This window comes from Diorhabda sublineata, chromosome 1 (assembly GCF_026230105.1).
Source record: "Diorhabda sublineata isolate icDioSubl1.1 chromosome 1, icDioSubl1.1, whole genome shotgun sequence".
Lineage (NCBI taxonomy): Eukaryota > Metazoa > Arthropoda > Insecta > Coleoptera > Chrysomelidae > Diorhabda > Diorhabda sublineata.
In genome coordinates, this window is record NC_079474.1 from 15,364,982 (window position 1) to 15,386,748 (window position 21,767).

Sequence of the window (21,767 nt, forward strand, 5' to 3'; positions counted from 1 at the left end):
AAAATTAAAAAAAAAGTTTTAATGACTGTTAATGTATTGATTTTGATTTCTTTCGGTATTCAAGTGTATTTTCCATGTGATTTTTCATTCTCTACACCCTGACACCCCTTAAGAAACACCCCTTCACCAATATTATAAGTATATCATCTCATGGTACTCTCAAATATACCTACGGGTAACTTAGCATCTACAGAAAAAATCCGTGCGCCAAAATTTGAAACTTCATATCTTATAATTCACAAAAAAAATTTCAAATTCTTATTTTTTTTGTAACTCCATTAATTTCGAAGCTATCACTTCCTACAAAAAAACATTTCAAAGGTAATTTTCAGGGCTATAAACCTATGTATGCTAGAAGGGCTTGAGACCTTCCTCATTTTTTTAATAAAGGGTCAAACGGCTGTGGATAAGCAAACCTCCCACTATAGTAACAGATTAATTTGGTTATAACTCCGTAAATTTTGATGCTACAAAAAAAATAAAAAATGCAATATAATCGTCATATAAAATGCTTTAATTTGACTGTTTCTTTGTTTTTGTATCTCTTATAGTTATGGAGAAGAGAAAAATAAGCAAAAAATAATACTATTTACTGTTCATTTTTTCCAAAATTATACATTTCTAATCAACCAAACTTTCAGATATCGTAAATAACATCCAAATAAAGTATTTAGTAGAAGGAATAAGTTTAATATTGATTTTCAATAAAATAGCTTTAGTTTTAGTGCAATTTTTTTTTAGCTTTAAATATTTTACATCATATCTCACTGCAATTTCAGTCGAAACGACTTTTATCAATAATCATTTGAAAGGTCTTTTTAAGCTCTTTAAAAAGTATTCGATGACTTTTTGTTGAAAAATGTACCATTTTCCCTTTATTTGAGGTTAAATGCTCAATTACGTAAAACAAAAGCTATTCAAGTATCTATAACTTGCTTTAGGTAGAACATTAAGATCTTAAAATGTAGCTTAATTTCTTTGTTTATTTATAAGCTTCATTTTTGTTTATTACACTTTTTTCGATAAAAAGCATCATTACAGAGTTATACGTAAAAAAACTAATGAAAATGCGGTTTTTTGACAAAAAATCGTACTGTTCAATTCTGAATAACTTAAAACTATTGATCTCGCTAAAAAAAGGGGGTCATCCCCCCGGGGGGCTGCACACCTCGGAACCGTGCAGATGTCGCTTTTTGGATACACACCTATCATCTGTCGAAATTTCAAATAAATCGGTGCTGCATTAAAGAATTCGGAGGGGCCTATAAGAATTGTTTCTACATTTGCCAGGTCTGGATCTAGAATTTATTAAAATGAAGGGCAGAAACTGAAAAAAATCTACACTGAAATATATCGAACGCAAAACATATTCGTGTTTAAAAATTAACACCCTACAAAATAAATTTTTTTACATTAAATTAGTCGCACAGAAAAAAAATCAATTTCAGTTTTTCGGTTTTTAGATTCAGCACTGCAAAACAAAAAAAAACAATTTCAGACTTAATTTAAGATTTGAAAAATTAACTTTTTCTTAGAAATTTTCACAAACTTATTTTCCTTATATGGCAAAGTTAGTTTAGCTTTTTAAAATTAACATCTAGGCCTATATGTCAAATTTTGAAACCTTCAGACTATATCTGCGCATTTTTCGATACGTTTTCGTTGATTTGTTTTTGAAAAGTGAAGAAACATTTACGTAGGATATGGTCAATTTCAAGAATGGTCCTGATATAGAAAAACTGTTCCTCTGCAGAGCAAGGATTGTGATTGTTTTAAGAAGAGTTTATTTTAGTGTTCAATCAACTCATATCCGCTCACCAACGATGAGGAATGAAAGAACAACTGAAATAATGGAAATCAAACATTTATTTCCGCCATTTGGATGTTGAACGGGCTTAACAGATTAGAAAAAAAAAACATCAAATCTGCAATAGCGACTAAAGAAACGACCGATGATTCGTAGCTCGTATAAAACTCCACACCAAACGTTCATTTTTTTTGAAAACTCGACAGTACAGTATCAAATTTTTCTTCTAAAGTCAAAATTGTGAATAATATTTCATTTTTCATAATTAAAATGATGTTAGACATTAGTCTTTGTTCAAGTAGGACTGGACTATAAAAAACGAAAACTTAATTGAATAATTTTCCGAGTATATAATATATATTAAATGTCAAATATAAAATACTTAATATGAAGCCTCAAAAGTATCAATTTAATCAAATATTATTACTGAAATGAATTTTTTTGATATAGTAGACTATTGGAAGAAACCAAAACATCCATGTTAAGTACGTGTTTCAAATTTATAGATGTTTAAGTATGTCGAAGTTCATAACAAATTTGGTGAAGAAAAAAATTACACGATGTTTATTAATATTTTTTCTACCCTTTGTCTTGGTTTCAAATATAAAATTGGAGTTAAATATGATGTGATTTATTTCATTTACTAATGTTTATTTTATCTAAACAGCAAAACACCTATGAAATAATTCGTTGCAGGACCTCTACCGGTCACAGTTATTTTGACGAATCATTAATTTGTTGGTAAAAAACAGATAAAATTTAACTCAACGCAAACTCACAATCGATTAGGCATCAACAATAACAACAAAATAGTGAAATATGAATGACTACTTGAATATTAATAAATTGTCACCGTACCAGATATTTTGACATAGTTAAGTATATTTCAATACAATCTGACGAAGTATTTAATATACAGGCTGTTTCAAAATAATCTTTACAACTTGAAAAATTCATAACTTCGAAAATAAACAAGATATTTATATTCTGTCTTACGCATGTATAACTGCAACTAATAAAGTTTTCTGTTCAATAGGCTGAACAGTTATGTGAGTGAAGATGTGGTCACCACATCAGAAAGCTCAATGTATGTCATGGTTCATAGAGACTAGAGACGAAATCATATACAAAGGTTCAACGGAACTTCAGGATAAAATTCCAAAGAGATCCACCATCCAGACCCTCCATCCGAGCACAGGATCAGTATTGCATAAAAGTGGAGCCGGACGACCCAGCACAAATCCAGAAAATGTGGAGCGAATACGGCAAACATTCCAGCACAATCCGAAAACTTCAATTCGTCAGACAACTCCAAATACCTACAACCACAATCCACAGGGTTCTTAATAAACAGTTACGTCTGTATGCCTATAAGGTACAGTTGCTGCATGCACTGTAACCAACAGATCGACCAAAACGTGTGGAATTTGACATATTCCAACATATTGAGCATGATGAAGATTTCTTGATACCACATTCCATGTGTCTGGTACGAATTTGGGGCTCTTAAACCCCACATGCAATAGTCGAGCTTCAACGAGACAGCCCAAAGGTTAATGTATGGTGTTGGCTTATACGCGACAAAATCATTGGTCCTTTCTTTTTCATAGAAACCACAGTTACTGACTGCGTGTACCTGAATATGCTTCAAAACTTTGCTCTTCCTCAGTTGGAAAAATTACAGCCGATTCTTTACTTCCAATAGGATGGTGCACCACCACACACACTGGTTGACAGCAGTTCGGGAACGAACCTTTTCCCAGCCGATGGATTGGACAGGGCGGCCCAATTCCATGGTTATTTAAAGGACATTGTTTACCGGACACCGGTTAATGACATTGATGACTTGAAACGCCGCATTAGACAAGCTTTTAGTACAATCATAGGCGACTGAAAGTGCTTAGGGCCTCCAAGGGTGCGCATGTTGAAGTGTATTAAAAAACTTTATTAGTTGCAATAATGCATGCAAAATACCCTGTAAACGGAGTGGTTTAATGATGGAAGTTGTTTTTCTGTGTCTAAGGTCGTTGAGGTCAATTCGGGAGACGTTCATATTTTCCAAATACATCCATTCATATCAATTGTATTTCGGATACTCTTTTCCGTAAACAAATTTTGAAATTCAAGTTCTACGAATTTGATTGTAGCATTAATTTTAATGTTTTATCTATTTAAATTGCCGATTTTCAGAATAAATTCGCGTCTTATTTAAATGTATTTGTACGTTAAATTTCAAATATTAAAAAATATGCAGAAGATATGGATTCTTCTACTCACATTTACAGTTTATTCACCTTTATAAGTAATCTTGCGTTTTCCATACACGTGTACATAAATTTGGTTTCATTTAGCAGTATTTCAATAATAATTATCAATCCAGTTTTTTCAAAAATATTCAAAAACATAAACAACAAATAGTGTGTCGTCTATTTTTATATATTTTTATATAATTATAAACCATAATCTAATATTAAAAAGAAAGGGATCAAATTACCCCATGGGGTGCGAGGAGCGCACGTGCACGTGCACTTTTAGAACAGTTCCTGCATATAGCGTACACTAAAGGAGGCTCTAAAATATCAAGCGGTTTGAGAAATGGAAGAGTGTCAAATGTAGATTTGGGTTTCTTGGCCTCAAAATTGTTTGCTGTGAAGGGGAGAAACCACAAATAGAAAAAAAGACCGTGGTCTAAGGACTGATATAAAATAAGGAACCTCTTCCCTCATCAACATCTCCTTAACTTTCTGAGTGGTTCGGAACCAGAGGGTTATAACTTTCTACGCATGGACCAAGAAAGTTTCGATAATCTACTCGATTTAGTCTCCACCAAGAAGCGAGAAGAAAAACACAAAAATGCGTGAGGCAAGAGACTGTCTATCCCGTTGAGGCATGGATTTAGAAGACCCGAAATTTACGTGTGCCATTGCTCCGTAGACCTTGGAACTCATCATAATGGAAAGTTGCTCTACAATTATCAAGAAAAACATCCAGGTAAGAAATCATTGCCCAAGTAAATCTCTTTATATTCTAGAAACAAAAAGGATTTTGCTGGAAAATACTAAAAAATAATGTCCACAGTAAAAGTAAATAAACAATATTTTATCATAAAACCGGGTTCTCCACCTTTTATTACTATTGTTTTTGTTTTAAAAATAGTCGCGTAAATATACAAATAAATCAAACAATCCTCAAATGTACTTAGAAACAACGCGGATTTTGGTAATTTTTTTTAAAACTATGCTCTTTCGTATAATTAATTAATTGCAATCTTTATTGACACACTTAATTCGTGATAAATCACAAATACATGATAATGAATTTAGCATCACCTCAGACGTTAACTTTATTTTCGTTAAATCACTTTTTATATTATTATTTCCTTGTGATAAGCACAGAGCTTGTTTCACAATTTGATGTTAGGAAATAAGGCTTTTTCGATGAAAATATCTTAATAAGAACGGTAGGATTAAAAAAAATACAGCGTTAAAATAGTCGCGGTTTTGATAATGTTACGAACAAGTACGCAAAATGGTTCCTTAGGCCGGCTTTGTCCAGCTACTACGGTATTTTTGAAATTCGGTGAATTCGCGGGGCTCGTCTTTCACATTTTTTATAAATGGCGGAATTCGTTTGATGTTTATTTGTATATAATTTTTTTAGTAACAGGCGGTTTATTTACAGTAATTCTTGTGAATTATTTCTAGGAAAATCTATTTATTTTATCTCTTTTTTACGTTACAATAAATATAGAGATTTCCAAGCTACTTCAATAACGTAAAAATCAACTAGGATAATTTTTAGTAGCAAATAATCGCTGTTTAGAACCCGGTTGGACCTTGTATATATTTTTTTTTCTTTAATATTCATTATATATATGGAGAGTTCCGTAAGATTCTTCAAACAATACAAACAATTTAGTTTCCACAATCGATTTTAATTAACAATATGAATTAACAGTATTGTCGTATTTTATCCATTGTCAGTATCAAATTTTATTTCTGTTAGTACGTTTTATAAAAAATCCCAAAAGAAATCGAAATATTATAGTTTGATGTATAAAGCGTAATATTATTTTCAGTATTCTAGAAGTTAGACATAAAGTGATGCGATTAGAACAGAACAGTCAGTTGAAAACTGACAAGTGTCAGGTGTCAAGTGTCAGGTGCCAGGTGTCAAGTGTCAGGTCAATTAGATATTAAAGTTTATTTTGTCAATAATCAGTTTGGTTTATTAAAATCACCTGGGATCATTTCTAGTAGCAAATAATCGCTGTTTAGAACCTGTTTGGACCTTGTATATATTTTTTCTTTAATAATTATTATATGGGGATTTCCGTAAGATTCTTCAAACAATACAAATCATTCAGTTTCCACAATCGATTTCAATTAATATGAATTAACAGTATTTTCGTATTTTATCCATTTTCAGTATCAAATTCTATTTTTTATTGGTACGTTTTATGAAAATGTCAAAAAAAAATCGAAATATTATAGTTTGATGAATAAAGCGCAATATTGTTCTCAGTATTCCAGATGTCAGTCATAAAGCGATGCGATTAGAACAGAACAGTCAGTTGAAAACTGTCAAGTGTCAGGTGTCAAATGTCAATTGGATATAAAAGTTTATCTTGTCAATAATCAGTTTGATTTATTAAAGAATTTGTCGTTAATCGTTAATTTGCGTGTATTTAAATTTGTAGTGCAACAATCCCTCGGTCGACCCGTTGAATTTAAAATTCCTCAAATGTAATTAGAATAACAATAAATAAATGAAAAACAGTTAAGGATTCAGTTTTTAAAACCTTGCGCGTTTGAATAATTAAACCATGAATTTACTTGTCTTACACCATAAAAAATTATATGTTCTATCATTGATGTATTGGGTAATTGTAGTTAAATTTATTCCAAATAATAGTTAATTGTTTTTTAGGCCACACATATCGGATCATTAAATCGACAATTCGTGCATGTAATCTTCTTCTTCACATGTATCATTTAATTACGTAAACATAGAAATTCACTTATACACGGTGTCCAGAAACTAGTCCAGAAACGCAGAATACAAATATTAGTCGCTTCTTAATTTAATCTTTTACGCAAAAGTTTCTCTTAGGGCAGCTACCATCTATTGAAAATGATGCTGATTAGTCAGTTTTTCAACCATATTTCTAGCATATCAACTAAAAAGATGAATTGCAAACCTGAATTTTATATTTCTGTCATAAGTGTCAACGGGTTTATAGGTTAGGTTATACAACGAATTGTAAAGAACAAAAATATTTTTGCCTAGTGTACAATTTTTGTTCTTATAACAGTCAGTAGTCTGTTATTACGTCATTAACTAATCGGCTACCCTGTATACAAAAGCCAATTTAGTCATCTCAATAACAAAAAAAATAGTTTATATCAATTTCCATAAATGCCGTCATACTGAATCATCATGTCGCCCACTAAAGATACGTACTTTTCAAAAACTCTTGTCCTCAAAAGTTTTACCATATTACATGATTTGAATGTAATTATTTCACTTACAATTTTTCTCGTTTACGCAATGTCCGTTAGCAAAAATTTTTATGAATTCAAAGGTTACTTACTGGAATTAAATTTAATTCCTTGCAATGTAAAAACGAACTTTAAAAGCCAAGGTTACGTAGAATTGATCAATATACGTGGAGTTAGAGCTGGCAACGCTGTAATACTAAGCTCTGACTATTACAGAGTTATACGAGGAGCACTCTGAGTATCTTCAGATGCCACGAAACTAGGCGTTACAACTGGCAACGCTGTAATACTAAGCACTGACTATCAAAGAGTTATACAAGGGGCACTTTATGTACCTTCAGATGCCACGAAACTAGGAGCTAGAGCCGGCAACGTTGTAATTCTAAACTCTGACTATCACAGAGTTATACAAGAAGCACTCAGTGTATCTTCAGATACCACGAAACTAAGAGTCAGACCTGGCAATGCTGTAATTCTAGGCTCTGAGTATCACAGAGTAAATAGTGGTTGGTGCATACATTGAAAAAAATTTGCTAATCACTTAATGGCTAAAGTTACTGATCAGTGTGTGAGAATTCAAATTATTTAGAAGGAATAAATCATTCTGCATAAAATGTAATAGCTTGTCAAATAATTTGTTTATTGTATGGTAAATTAAAACAATATTTGTTTATTATACGAGGGAGAAAAGTAATAGATTTTAACTTGAGGTTATATCGTCTCCTGACTGGGAGGAAGACAAAAAACCGATTTTTTTTATTGAAATATTCAGAAAAGTGATAATGTGAAATTTGATTTTGAAATTAGTAGGTTATGTTGTACAATTAGACCTGCGTTGCTCAGGAAACTTTTAAAGTTATCAGATAGTTGTCAATTTACATAGTGAGCACACAAATTACTGATTTTTTGTTGTTGTTGTATTTGGAATTGCAAGAACTTCTCGAATTTGTGATCAATCAGTCATTCGAGAACGTTTTTAATTGTGAAACTTGATGATTTACATAACGCTTCGTCCAGCAACAACAAAGGCTCGTCTCTAGTTTTATACATATCACAAATCCAGTTTTATAAGGTTCCAGAAGCTAATTGTCTTCAACTTGAAGATTTATTACGTCAGCTACACTTTCAGTCGAATCTGATGAAGACTTAATAACACTAAAGAAACATAGCGGTTGCAACTCTCCCATGGTCGCTGGAGGGTATGTTGATGAATTTTTTCTTCAAATCCTTATCAAATCGAATTTTATGAGCCCATAATCCGTCCTTGGGTACCTTTAGCGCCGATACTGTTTTGACTGTTGTTTAATTTACTGAATCAGTAAGATTCCTACAAAATCTACAATCTTTTACAGTCTCAATCTCCTATGGATCAATACCATATATTTTATTGTTTATAAACCTATTTTTTTTTTGTTCTAATCGATGGTGTAAAGATCCTACCAAGTTATATATTTTTTGAAATGCAACCAAGCCTTTCATGCATTTTATGAACTTTTTTACTATATTAGATGAATGGGAAGGAGTTTAATGATTAATCTAATTGATCTAGCGATGAATCTACCTAATGGTATAGGAATTTTAAATGGTAACTTAATTTTTATTAATCGCATACCATAATGTATTAATAATTGTGTTTTTAAAAGTCAAGGTTAACGTTTCTTGATAAAACTAATGATAAATAGTCAAGTTAATATATATTCTTAGAAAGAATGTATTCACCGAACCGTATTAAGTTAAACCCTTTTCTATTTTAATCTCTATAACTAAATTCCTAACTTTTTTTAGTAAATTATTTTCTATATAAACAAATATCATTTAAAAAACATAAAGCATGAAAATATTGGGTGAGATTTATTTTAATCTAAAGTGTCTACACTGTTTGTGTTTGTTATACCTTGTCATCAAATTTGAATCATTCCGCTCTAAAAACATTTTTTCATATATCCTTATACCTTCGAAATACAAATTCTGATGCTCCAGTTTTCCATAAATTTAATATACGCCTCGGCTGAGATGGCCTTTAGTACCTTAAGTGAACAGGTAAAAGTCGCAATGATCCCAATAAGGCGAATAAGGTGGCTGAGCTATAAACAATAATGCTGGAACTCAACTAATCAAGTCCAAGATAGCTATTTATTGGTCGTTCGACCGTCTGGAACCACATCACACAAAACGATGAGAATCATCGTGTTTTTTTTCCGTTGCCATATCACCATAAGACCCATAATGATGCATTAGATGAAAGTAGAGTTATCAACTATGTTGTTAACCTCAATTTCTTTTATGTTATCGACGTTATCAGAAGCGACTAGCATGTGAAAAGTGTCAGGCGAATTCACGACCTTCACTGAACGCTTTGTGCCACTCAAATACTTTAAAATACAAATTTTCAAGTAAATTCCTCGACGAATAAACTTTGAAAGAATTGTGCCAATTTAAATTCTTAAGTAAACTAGCATAGAAAACTTTTTGTTTTGTTCGATGATCGAACTATCCATGTAGCTAGTCCTTCTCGATCTGCTCACATTCCAGGAAAATTAGTAATTGTGATAAATGGCCAAGTGATGAATTAGTAAAAACCACCAATACTGATAAATAATCTCGAAGAAAATTAAGATAAAATAATAAATTAGTTCAGCTGGAGTTCAGATAAAGTTGCTGTTCTGATTTATCATTGATGTCTCCTTTAATAATTCGATACCACGTCACATTTGACGGTAAATTTTTACACTTATCGACCAAAAACATTATGTTTATACAATATGAATCTAATTTGAAAAAAAATTCAATAATAATATTTAGTTGAGTTACAATTATATAAAAATACACCGACTCGTTTCCGCGATTTTTTTTAATAATTTTAAATGTACTAAATAGTAAAATATATTAATATATAAATACATATATTAATTATTATAAGTTTTTTACGGGTTATAAACTATTTATATTTTTGTACATACATTTATAAGTGCAATTTTTTCACTGGTTGAATACAGTTTCTCAAGTTTTCAGCGGTTACATTTTTTACTTACGTTTTTATCAACTCGATCATACTGCAACTTCTCTGAAGAGCTGCTCGTTCTATTTCTGTATATTGTTAGTACAGTTTTGTCAACAGTAAACTTATTTTTTTATTCCAAATTATTTATAGATTTAATATTTTCTTGTAATGATAAAATAATTATCTAATTTTTCATGTATCTTGTTCAATTTAGAATATTTATATACTTTTATTTTGTATCCTGGACAAACAAACTGAGACAAAAGGACAGCGTAAACCATCTAATCACTTTAACAGTTGTTTGTTTAACATTATCTAATTGAAAATGACCTTCTTAATTTGGAAAACAATGTCGTTGTGTAGGTATTCGTGTAGACTAAAGCACTTGTTGTTCAATATGCATTCACACATACCTATTATTCTTTTTGTTCATGGTTCATATAAATCGAGCAGTATTCCTCAAAAAAATTTCAAAATTTTGTTTAAATTCACGTCAAAATAACAAATATTCGACTGGAATCCATTCTCAGTGGACGAGAAGAAGAAGGTCTTGCCAGGAGGCGGTGAAGTGTTCGATTCTTTTGGTTCATCGTCATTATTTGAATAATTTTAGATGCCATATTTTTACAAGATATAAATCGAGCAGTATTCCTCAAAAAAATTTCAAAATTTTGTTTAAATTCACGTCAAAATAACAAATAATCGACTGGAATCCATTCTCAGCGGACGAGCAGAAGAAGGTCTTGCCAGGAGGCGGTGAAGTGTTCGATTCTTTTGGTTCATCGTCATTATTTGAATAATTTTGGATGCCATATTTTTACAAGATATAAATCGAGCAGTATTCCTCAAAAAAATTTCAAAATTTTGTTTAAATTCACGTCAAAATAACAAATAATCGACTGGAATCCATTCTCAGTGGACGAGCAGAAGAAGGTCTTGCCAGGAGGCGGTGAAGTGTTCGATTCTTTTGGTTCATCGTCATTATTTGAATAATTTTGGATGCCATATTTTAACAAGATATAAATCGAGCAGTATCCCTCAAAAAAATTTCAAAATTTTGTTTAAATTCACGTCAAAATAACAAATAATCGACTGGAATCCATTCTCAGCGGACGAGCAGAAGAAGGTCTTGCCAGGAGGCGGTGAACTGTTCGATTCTTTTGGTTCATCGTCATTATTTGAATAATTTTAGATGCCATATTTTTACAAGATATAAATCGAGCAGTATTCCTCAAAAAAATGTCAAAATTTTGTTCAAATTCACGTCAAAATAACAAATAATCGACTGGAATCCATTCTCAGCGGAAGAACAAGAAAAAGGTCTTGCCAGGAGGCGGTGAAGTGTTCGATTCTTTTGGTTCATCGTCATTATTTGAATAATTTTGGATGCCATATTTTAACAAGATATAAATCGAGCAGTATTCCTCAAAAAAATTTCAAAATTTTGTTTAAATTCACGTCAAAATAACAAATAATCGACTGGAATCCATTCTCAGTGGACGAGCAGAAGAAGGTCTTGCCAGGAGGCGGTGAAGTGTTCGATTCTTTTGGTTCATCGTCATTATTTGAATAATTTTGGATGCCATATTTTAACAAGATATAAATCGAGCAGTATTCCTCAAAAAAATTTCAAAATTTTGTTTAAATTCACGTCAAAATAACAAATAATCGACTGGAATCCATTCTCAGTGGACGAGCAGAAGAAGGTCTTGCCAGGAGGCGGTGAAGTGTTCGATTCTTTTGGTTCATCGTCATTATTTGAATAATTTTAGATGCCATATTTTTACAAGATATAAATCGAGCAGTATTCCTCAAAAAAATTTCAAAATTTTGTTTAAATTCACGTCAAAATAACAAATATTCGACTGGAATCCATTCTCAGTGGACGAGCAGAAGAAGGTCTTGCCAGGAGGCGGTGAAGTGTTCGATTCTTTTGGTTCATCGTCATTATTTGAATAATTTTGGATGCCATATTTTAACAAGATATAAATCGAGCAGTATTCCTCAAAAAAATTTGGAAATTTTGTTCAAATTTACGTCAAAATAACAAATAATCGACTGGAATCCATTCTCAGTGGACGAGCAGAAGAAGGTCTTGCCAGGAGGCGGTGAAGTGTTCGATTCTTTTAGTTCATCGTCATTATTTGAATAATTTTGGATGCCATATTTTTACAAGATATAAATCGAGCAGTATTCCTCAAAAAAATGTCAAAATTTTGTTCAAATTCACGTCAAAATAACAAATAATCGACTGGAATCCATTCTCAGCGGAAGAACAAGAAAAAGGTCTTGCCAGGAGGCGGTGAAATGTTCGATTTCGCATCCACTCATAGATTCCGTTCAAGTATGGATGATTAGTGAGGCGCGTATGTATGTGAAAAATTGTAACAAAACATTATAATGAGAAGCTCATTGTACGATCCAATAGAACAATTTTTGAAAATAAATATAATCATTGCTAAATTCCATTTCAATATCTTTCTTCTCCAAATTTTATCAACCTCTTTTACAGTCTAATATTACATCCTGAAACCTTTTCCAAATATTTACTGAATTACAGGCAGCATTGGATAGAATTGTACGTACTTTTCAATATGATATATCAAATATGAACCAAAAGAATAATTATTTATTATAGTAAAGCAAATAATAAGGAAGTATCTAATAAAACAAAAAAAAATATTGATTTTCGTATAAAACAAATTTGATTAGGGAAAAAATTCCAATGATAAGGTAGATCATAGAAAAACTATTTGAAGAGTGGTTTGGAAATATTTCGAAAAAAGTCGATCCTTTTCCGGATCCAGTCATCGTAGTCGGTGTTTCATAAATCACCAGCAAGTGTGTGCGAAAAAATACGGGATCCAAACTTGATTTCATCAAGAGATATCCAAACAGACTCTTCCTTTTTGATTATTAAAATTTTCAAAGCAACATTTAATATTACTTCAAATTAAAAACAATGTAGAACAACAAAAATATTATATCTCAATAGTGGAATGGTAAAATCATAATAATAGCTTCATATTGAACCTTCAGTATGATTTTAATATTTTCACAAGAAACTTGTACTATTTCCAGGGGTCAGATAACGAATTTTAGTATTTAAGGTGAAATTGGGCAGGTAAACATTTTAAGAAATTCCAAGAATATTGACCTCAAAGTAACAAGAGAATGTTGGGTAGGTAAAATCCGTATCAACTGCGGTTACAATATTAATTATTTCAACAAAAATATATTTTAACCTTACAAAAATACCAATTAATTTAATTATTACAATTTTGTTTTCAATAATATGTGTTCTAGTTAATTCTTAAGTTATAATTGATGGTTGATAAACTTGATATTCAAGTTAATATTGTTAATTGTAACAAAATTTTTCATTTTAATTCAAATATAAACCAATTTTATCTATTTTTTGATATGTTTTTCAATAATTATCGACCTATTTTTTAGATAGCTCTGTATTTATTTAATTAAACTACCGGATGTTCTATATTTTCTAACAAAATAAACCTGTAATCATAGTAATCCTTTATTGTCGTTTTATTTTCTAAAATTCAAACACTTGTTCTTAATATCCCCTTCATTGAATCCCCCTCTTATTAAATTTTCTTTTTATATCACCCCTTATCGTTTAAAATCAACAAGTGTACAATTTTTACACAATGTCACCTGTGGTAGGTGAGGAATTTATTTTTTCGTTTTAAAATTATATTTCAAATTCGTAAAGGTCAGTAGATACAAGATAAAATATTTTTAGATACAGCGCCGATGGGATTTAGTATTTTATTGATTACCTGTGGAATTTATAACTTGACTTCAATAAATAACTGTTATTGCGATAAGCCCCTCAATTCGTATTCAACAATATTCGTTGAACACATTTCTGGGAAACCCTGCAATCACAGGTCTCAGAAGCATATTTAAGTTAGTTAAAAATATTCAATTTATTTTGTTACGAAGTTGTTTTGGATAAATGAAATGAATAATTGATGTTAGTTGAACGAAAACATATTTTAAAGCAGTATACAAAACTTCGATTTTAATAATTATTTCATTAAACGCATATGATTTGAAAAATTTAATCTTTTTAATAATATTCTTGATTAAGAAACGATTAATTTGAATGAATTTGAGAAAACTTACCATCTTTTTTCTGGACGATTAATGACAGAGGCTGGCAATCGCCGAGTCCTAATTCAGTTTTCGCGTCCCCAGCGTTTTGAGACTCGAGCCTCAACTGTTGCTGGTGCAACCTATTTTTGATCAAAAATATTTTCGGCATTTTGCCTTAAGTCACAATAAAGTATCCAAATAATGGTAACACAACCACAAAACAGTCACTTGAATCACATCACAACACTAAAAAATCCATTTTATGTCCTCTGTAAAATAAATATCATTGTTGATTGTTTATACACATCAGGTTGATGTTAGTTAAGCTATCCTGCGTGTCGAACACTTGGAGGTCCTTGGGAAGACTGATGACCGCTTGTATTTCCATCGAAGTGAACCGTTGTGTTTATCTCCTTGCCCCTCAGACCCCTATACCATCATGGTGAACCTGTAAAGGTTACCTATTCTCAGTAGCTTGGCATTGGCGCAAGGATTCATAGTGGGGGGGTACCGGCTTGTAAATACCGACCAGGTACTTGGTCGGTGGTACTTTTGCGGATCTCGTTTTAACTAAACCGAAGGCAATAAAATAAATATGCGTGGCGTTTTTTCAATTTACTTTATACACTGAATTTTGAAACTTCGAATTATTCTTCAATAAATAAACCAAAAATTTCCGAGAGAAATTTGAGAGAAGTTGCAGCCCCCTAGATAAATAAAAAAAGTTATTATTGATATTGATATAATTAACGATAAAACTATTTTCAAAGACATTTTTTGAATAACTTGGCATTTAGGAATAAAACTATAGCCTATTATTATTAACGAGAGATTAATAAAACTTAATTAATATTCCAAAACATAGTATGATCATTCAAATATTCAGAATAATCCAAATATTTCCTGAAATTTCCATAAAAGTGCCCGAGCTAAAACCGAAAGCAATAAAATAAATATGCGTGGCGTTTTTTCAATTTACTTTATACACTGAATTTTGAAACTTCGAATTATTCTTCAATAAATAAACCAAAAATTTCCGAGAGAAATTTGAGAGAAGTTGCAGCCCCCTAGATAAATGAAAAAAGTTATTATTGATATTGATATAATTAACGATAAAACTTTTTTCAAAGACATTTTTTGAATAACTTGGCATTTAGGAATAAAACTATAGCCTATTATTATTAACGAGAGATTAATAAAACTTAATTAATATTCCAAAACATAGTATGATCATTCAAATATTCAGAATAATCCAAATATTTCCTGAAATTTCCATAAAAGTGCCCGAGCTAAAACCGAAAGCAATAAAATAAATATGCGTGGCGTTTTTTCAATTTACTTTATACACTGAATTTTGAAACTTCGAATTATTCTTCAATAAATAAACCAAAAATTTCCGAGAGAAATTTGAGAGAAGTTGCAGCCCCCTAGATAAATAAAAAAAGTTATTATTGATATTGATATAATTAACGATAAAACTATTTTCAAACACATTTTTTGAATAACTTGGCATTTAGGAATAAAACTATAGCCTATTATTATTAACGAGAAATTGATAAAACTTAATTAATAATCCAAAACTTAGTATGATCATTTCAAATATTCAAAATCATCCAAATATTTCCTAAAATTTTCATAAAAGTACCCGAGCTAACACCGATAGCAATAAAATAAATATGGGTGGCGTTTTTTTCAATTTACTACATACACTGAATTTTGAAACTTAACGATAAAATTATTTTCAACATTTTTTTAGATTATTTGGTAGTTAGTCTATTTTTATTAACGAGAGAGTAATAAAACTTAATTAATAATCCGAAACTTAGTACAATTATTTTAAATATTCAGAATAATCAAAAATATTTCCAGAAATTTTCATAAATGTACCTGAGCTAATACAAATTTTTAAAACTACAATTCATGAACGTTTCATGAATCAAGTCAAAGTGTGAACTTATATTACCACTTTGACACAATATTCTTCATACCTTATGGTTAAAGAAGGGTAATTAGTTAAAAAATGTACACGATACATTCATGACAAAATAGATAATATAGATAACCACTTTTTGACAAACTGTCCAATATTCGCTCATTTTTACCCAAATTAGACCGTTTATCATCTCAATCTATTGACCTTCCCACCCAGAGTTTCTCTCTGATCAGAATATCAGTTATTCTGATGGAGCACACCGCATTAATTTCACCTAATGCTCTACGATTTCAATGGAATATTAGGACTGTATGCCGCTAATCGATACTACATAAGCTTGCTCAGGAATAAACGAGACCAAGTTCAATCATTCATTTTCATCCTATTCCGGTGAACCTGGTAAAGATAATAGTACAAATTTAACAAATAATCCATCACGAATAACTAAGAAAAACACATTTTTTGCCAAAAATTGATTTTATTCATCCTTCAGGATCAATAAATTCATGCCAACGCTTCTGTAACTTCTCGATGCCTTGCTTGTAGAAGGATTTGTCTTTATCCTCAAAATAGGCTTCAATTTCAGCAATTGCTTCTTCATTTGAACTTAATTTCTTATCGGCAATTATTTTTCGAGATCAGCGAATAGCTAGTAGTCACTAGGGGCCAGATCTGGACTATATGGTGAATGAAGAAGCAAATTAATCAATTAAACTATCATTGCCATTAACATCACAAAATACTGAACCCATCACCTTCCCAGCTGACTGTTGTGCCTTTGGACGTGGTTCCACGGATACAATCCACTCAGATGTAGATCTTTTTTATTCCGAGGTGAAGTGATGCATCCATGTTTCATCCATTGTTATATATCGATGCAAAAAATATGATTTATTACATGTAAACATGGTCAAACACTGCTCCGAATCATCAACGCGTTGTTTTTGATCGACTGTGAGTAAACGCGGCACCCATTTTGAAAAAAGATTTCTCATGGTCAAATGCGCTGCATGATATCTTTATGACCTCAACTATCTCACGCAATTAGAATTTACGATAAGATAAAAAAAATTTGTGGACTTTTTCGATGTTTTCTGGAGTAACCACCTCAATTGGACGACCACAACGTTTACCACATCAGTGTCTGTACGACCACGTTCAAATTCAGCACCAAATGGTTCTTTTCGATGGAACAAAGTCCGGATAACACTTTTGAAGCCGCAGCTGAGCTTGTACAGTATTTTTTTTTTCAATAAAAAGCAATGATAAATTAGCACATGAAATTGTTTGGAAAATAACAAAATTAGCTTCACTTAAATTGCTGTCACTTTTTTCTGACTAATCGAAATGTCATGAAATTTGACACATATTCAAGTTGGTACTTCATAAACGTCATATGATTTTGACAATGACGGCGCCATCTGTGTTGAGTGATAACGTCTCTTATCATTCAAGAAAAATTCGTGAAATACCAATTAAATATTCTTTAAAAGCAAATAGACGGGAGTTGCTACTTGAACAGGAAGTATCAGCTCTAAAATTTTGTGAAAATTCCTTTTGACATTATTTTGACTTTATGGAATTTTTGCCAGAACATTCACACCTTTCCTAATTGTTAAATCAACCTCATAAATATTTATAAAAACAAATCATTTTTGTCATTTCATCAGAAGATAAGAAATATATAAATAATTCAAAATGCAGAACGCAATTCCATCACCAACAATCTGCCAGGGCGAGTGCAAGTAGGATAGAAATATATAAACGTGCGGTTTAGAAAGATAACGCTTATCGAGTTATAAATTTAAAAATATACATAATACTTTTTCTAGACCGATTTCAATCTTTTCGGATCTCATCAGAACGAAGTGATGATCTCTCAGAGGTTTGTCCTAAATTACATCAACTAAAAAAAATCTTTTCTTTTGAAATTAGATTCCGAAAAATAGCATAAGATGTTATGTAAGTAAAGAAGAAAATTTCGGTTTTCGAGACACCAGAAGGGAACAAATTGATAAAGTTATAATCGTTAAGTAACTATTATTTCGAAATTATCCACATAAACGTAATAAACGACGAAACTTGGCATCAGAGCGTAAATACTAGATAACGTTTCTTATTACATGATTCGCGGAACTTCAAATACAACATATTCAGAATGTAGTAGATTTGGGATTGTTCTTCGTCTGTGGTAAGAATGCCAAGATCACGGTCTATTCCGTACAGTGTTGCGTAATTTGAATTCACGTTTAACGATTCGCTAACAAGCGTATCGGTGTGAAACTATGTGGCAACATCGTGCACTTGGCCGTAAATATTACAACATAATAGTTTGACACGATGATGGTAACCGTACTTCTAGGCGTTATATTTTAATTATGATGTATGTATTTACTTTTTATTCGCTACGGGCTCGGCATTTCCTTCACACTAAATTGTTATTTACACTACAAGGGATGTAAGTAACATCAAAACAGTTTACTTACATTCCGGGACGTATATGCTAAATTTTTCTTTCCCGCAAACTCGTGTACAACGTCAAGCTGTCAAAAATTAAAAAAACCAAATGAATATAGAAGAATCAGCAAATTTTGTTGTCTGTTAATACTACAAGGAAAACAAAAAAGAAGTATGAAGCAACAAATCAATCCCAAACCATGTAGTTTCTAAAACTGTACTTTTACGAAAAATCTACTGTATTAAAGTTTTCATCAAGCTCATTGTTTGAATAGTCACATTTTACATGGTACTTAAAAGCGGTAAATAGACTTACAACCAAGGGTTGTAATTTGACTTACAACCCTTGTCAAAGGCAATCGATCCATATAATTTAGAGTTTGGGTTACTTCTGTGATCGATCATAGAGATCTCCGGTATACGTTTTCGACTCTCATGAAATGGTAGATAAAAAAATGCTGTAAATTCCAAATAAATCGATAGATTTCGATTTTATGATATAATACAGGGTCTAATATAAAGATACAACTTCAATCAATTAATTAGAAAGGAAATGTGGGGTACTTAGACATAAATATTGATAGAGATTTACATTGGATTGAATGGATTAAGTTATAATTTTTTTATGGTTATCTTCTCGTGATAATACTGTTTAATATGAAATTATTAAATTTGTGAAACGATTAATCTGATGCCCGATCCGGACTTTGCCTAGGCGCCTCATAGGAATCTTAGCGAGCAAAAGCTATACATCCACACTCTCGATGTACTCCATATTCACGACACACACAGCTCTTGTGATTTACGTTTAAGAAACCACGGAGCGATAGGGAGGCGAGTGATGAGTCTGGATCAAGCATTGTAAATGAAGGCAATGAAATTGGTGATTTTATGATCGTTTGGTGATTTATACGGTCGTAAATAATGACGAAGAGTCTTCATACTCAGTGTTACAACGACTTATTGCATTAAATATTTGTATTGGTGCCAGGATTGTCTTCTTAGTTACATTTTGCAGTATCTTGCCAATGATGAGATGGTATCCTGGTGCCTTTTTTGAATCTATATCTGTTGTTACCAATTTCAACTCAATGGTTTTGAATTTTTTTATATGGAGATCTAATCGGGAAGGTTTGTGGAGGATATTCTTAATTTCATTATTTTCTTCATTTGCAATCATTTCGTTAAGTTAAAAAACGTTGCTTGTATATTTGGCGAAGGCCCATTCCATTTTTCTTGTTAGGCACCGGTTTTTCGAAGAATTTTGGTTTCTAATATGGGTCTATAATATAATTCATGCGGTTTGATAAGAGATGGCGTAGCTTGTATAATATTACATCATTCCAATACTCCGACCTGCGTTTGAAAACTACTGTTATACTTCATTTCAGTATCTGTCATTCATTTGAAGCGTTAACAACAATAATTTTTTTTTCACTTAAATATATCGAAATTTATTCCTGAAGAAGTGTTTTTGCGGGGAACTATTCTTCATTACTTTAACAAGAAGAAAAATGCTGCCGATTGTCATCGTATTTTGTTGGAAGTTTATGGTGAACATGCTCTAGCTGAGCGAACGTGCCAAAAGTGGTTTGCACGATTTAAAACTGGTGGTTTTGGCTTAGAGGGGCAATCAAAAAAGTTTGAAGATGAAGAACTGGAAGCATTACTCGATGAAGATTGTTGCCGAACACAAGAAAAGCTCGCAGAATCTTTGGATGTCACTCAAGCAGCCATTTCAAAACGTTTCAAAACAGCTAGATATGTTCAAAAGCAAGGAAATTGGGTAATGCTCTCTATTTGGTGGAATCAGAAGGTTGTGATGTATTATGAGCTGCTAAATAAAACTATCAATGGAGAACGCTACCGAACACAATTAATCCGTTTGAAGAGAGCAGTAGCCGATAAACGCCCGGAATATGCGACCAGACACGAGGCAATAATTTTCCATCATGACAACGCTCGACCCCAAGTTGCTATTCCAGTTAAGAACTATTTGGAAAACAGTGGATGTTTTACCTTACCCACCTTATAGCCCAGACCTTGCCTCTTCTGACTACCATTTGTTCTGATCGATGCAGAACGCCCTTCAGAGCAATATATCAAAAATTTGCTTGATTTATTGTTGGCTGCCAAACCGGCGCAGTTCTTTTGGGATGGGATCCACAAATTGCCACACACATGTACATGTTTTTCTTAAATAAACGTTCAAATTTTGAAAAAAACCGCACGATTTAAGTTATAGACCACAGAAATTTGTAGTATGTTGTATGAAACTCGTGGGAAGTAGAAGTAATGAAAATAATACATTTTCCTCAGCTTCCGGAAACTCGTTATAGAATTTACCTGATCTTAGATCATAATTTCCGAAAAGCCCCAATATCTTTTGAAAAGAAAATAGTTGGTTCAAAATTTTGAAGGGTAAAAGGATTCAATAGCCTTTATATAATTTTATAACACTAATAATTCTAAATATCTCCCAATATTTTATACATTTATTACCCTTTTTGAAAAATCCGGCAGTTTGTAACATAGAGTCGTAAAATATTATTATTTTGGCATATTTAAACTCTTTGAAAAGTTCCGACATTTGTCAAAATTTCGGGTTTTACTCATAACCTACAATAAAAATTGTTTGTAAATAAGTAGGTAAAGGACTAAAAGTGAATAGTAGTTTGTCAAAGAAGAAATTCCACAAAATATTCCAATTCATATTGAAATTATAAACTATAAAATACATTTACGAGATAAATAAAGTTATAAATGACAGTAGAATAATAGACGACGAGTCACCAGTTCTAAAAGCTTCGTGATCGCAGATTTAAAGATTAAATTACACTTGATTGGCGTGGATTTAATTGTCCAACAGTATATTTTAATAAATTATGTCTTTATATGCCGGACCTATCGCGTATATCAGTTATTTTGCTTTTTATGTTACTCCAAAAA

General features: G+C 31.6%; 1 protein-coding gene across 2 annotated transcripts in view; it reads right to left on the reverse strand.

Annotated features, from left to right (window-relative positions):
• The window catches only part of LOC130448327 (transcriptional regulator ovo-like), a 47,241-nt gene extending 32,446 nt beyond the window's left edge, over window positions 1-14,795 (reverse strand). For both annotated transcript variants that reach the window (XM_056785632.1, XM_056785622.1), the window contains exon 1: window positions 14,459-14,795. In XM_056785632.1, the coding sequence (XP_056641610.1) occupies window positions 14,459-14,597 (139 nt within the window). In that variant the 5' untranslated portion in view covers window positions 14,598-14,795. The remainder of the gene's footprint in view (window positions 1-14,458) is intronic.
• Window positions 14,796-21,767: the final 6,972 nt, after the last annotated feature.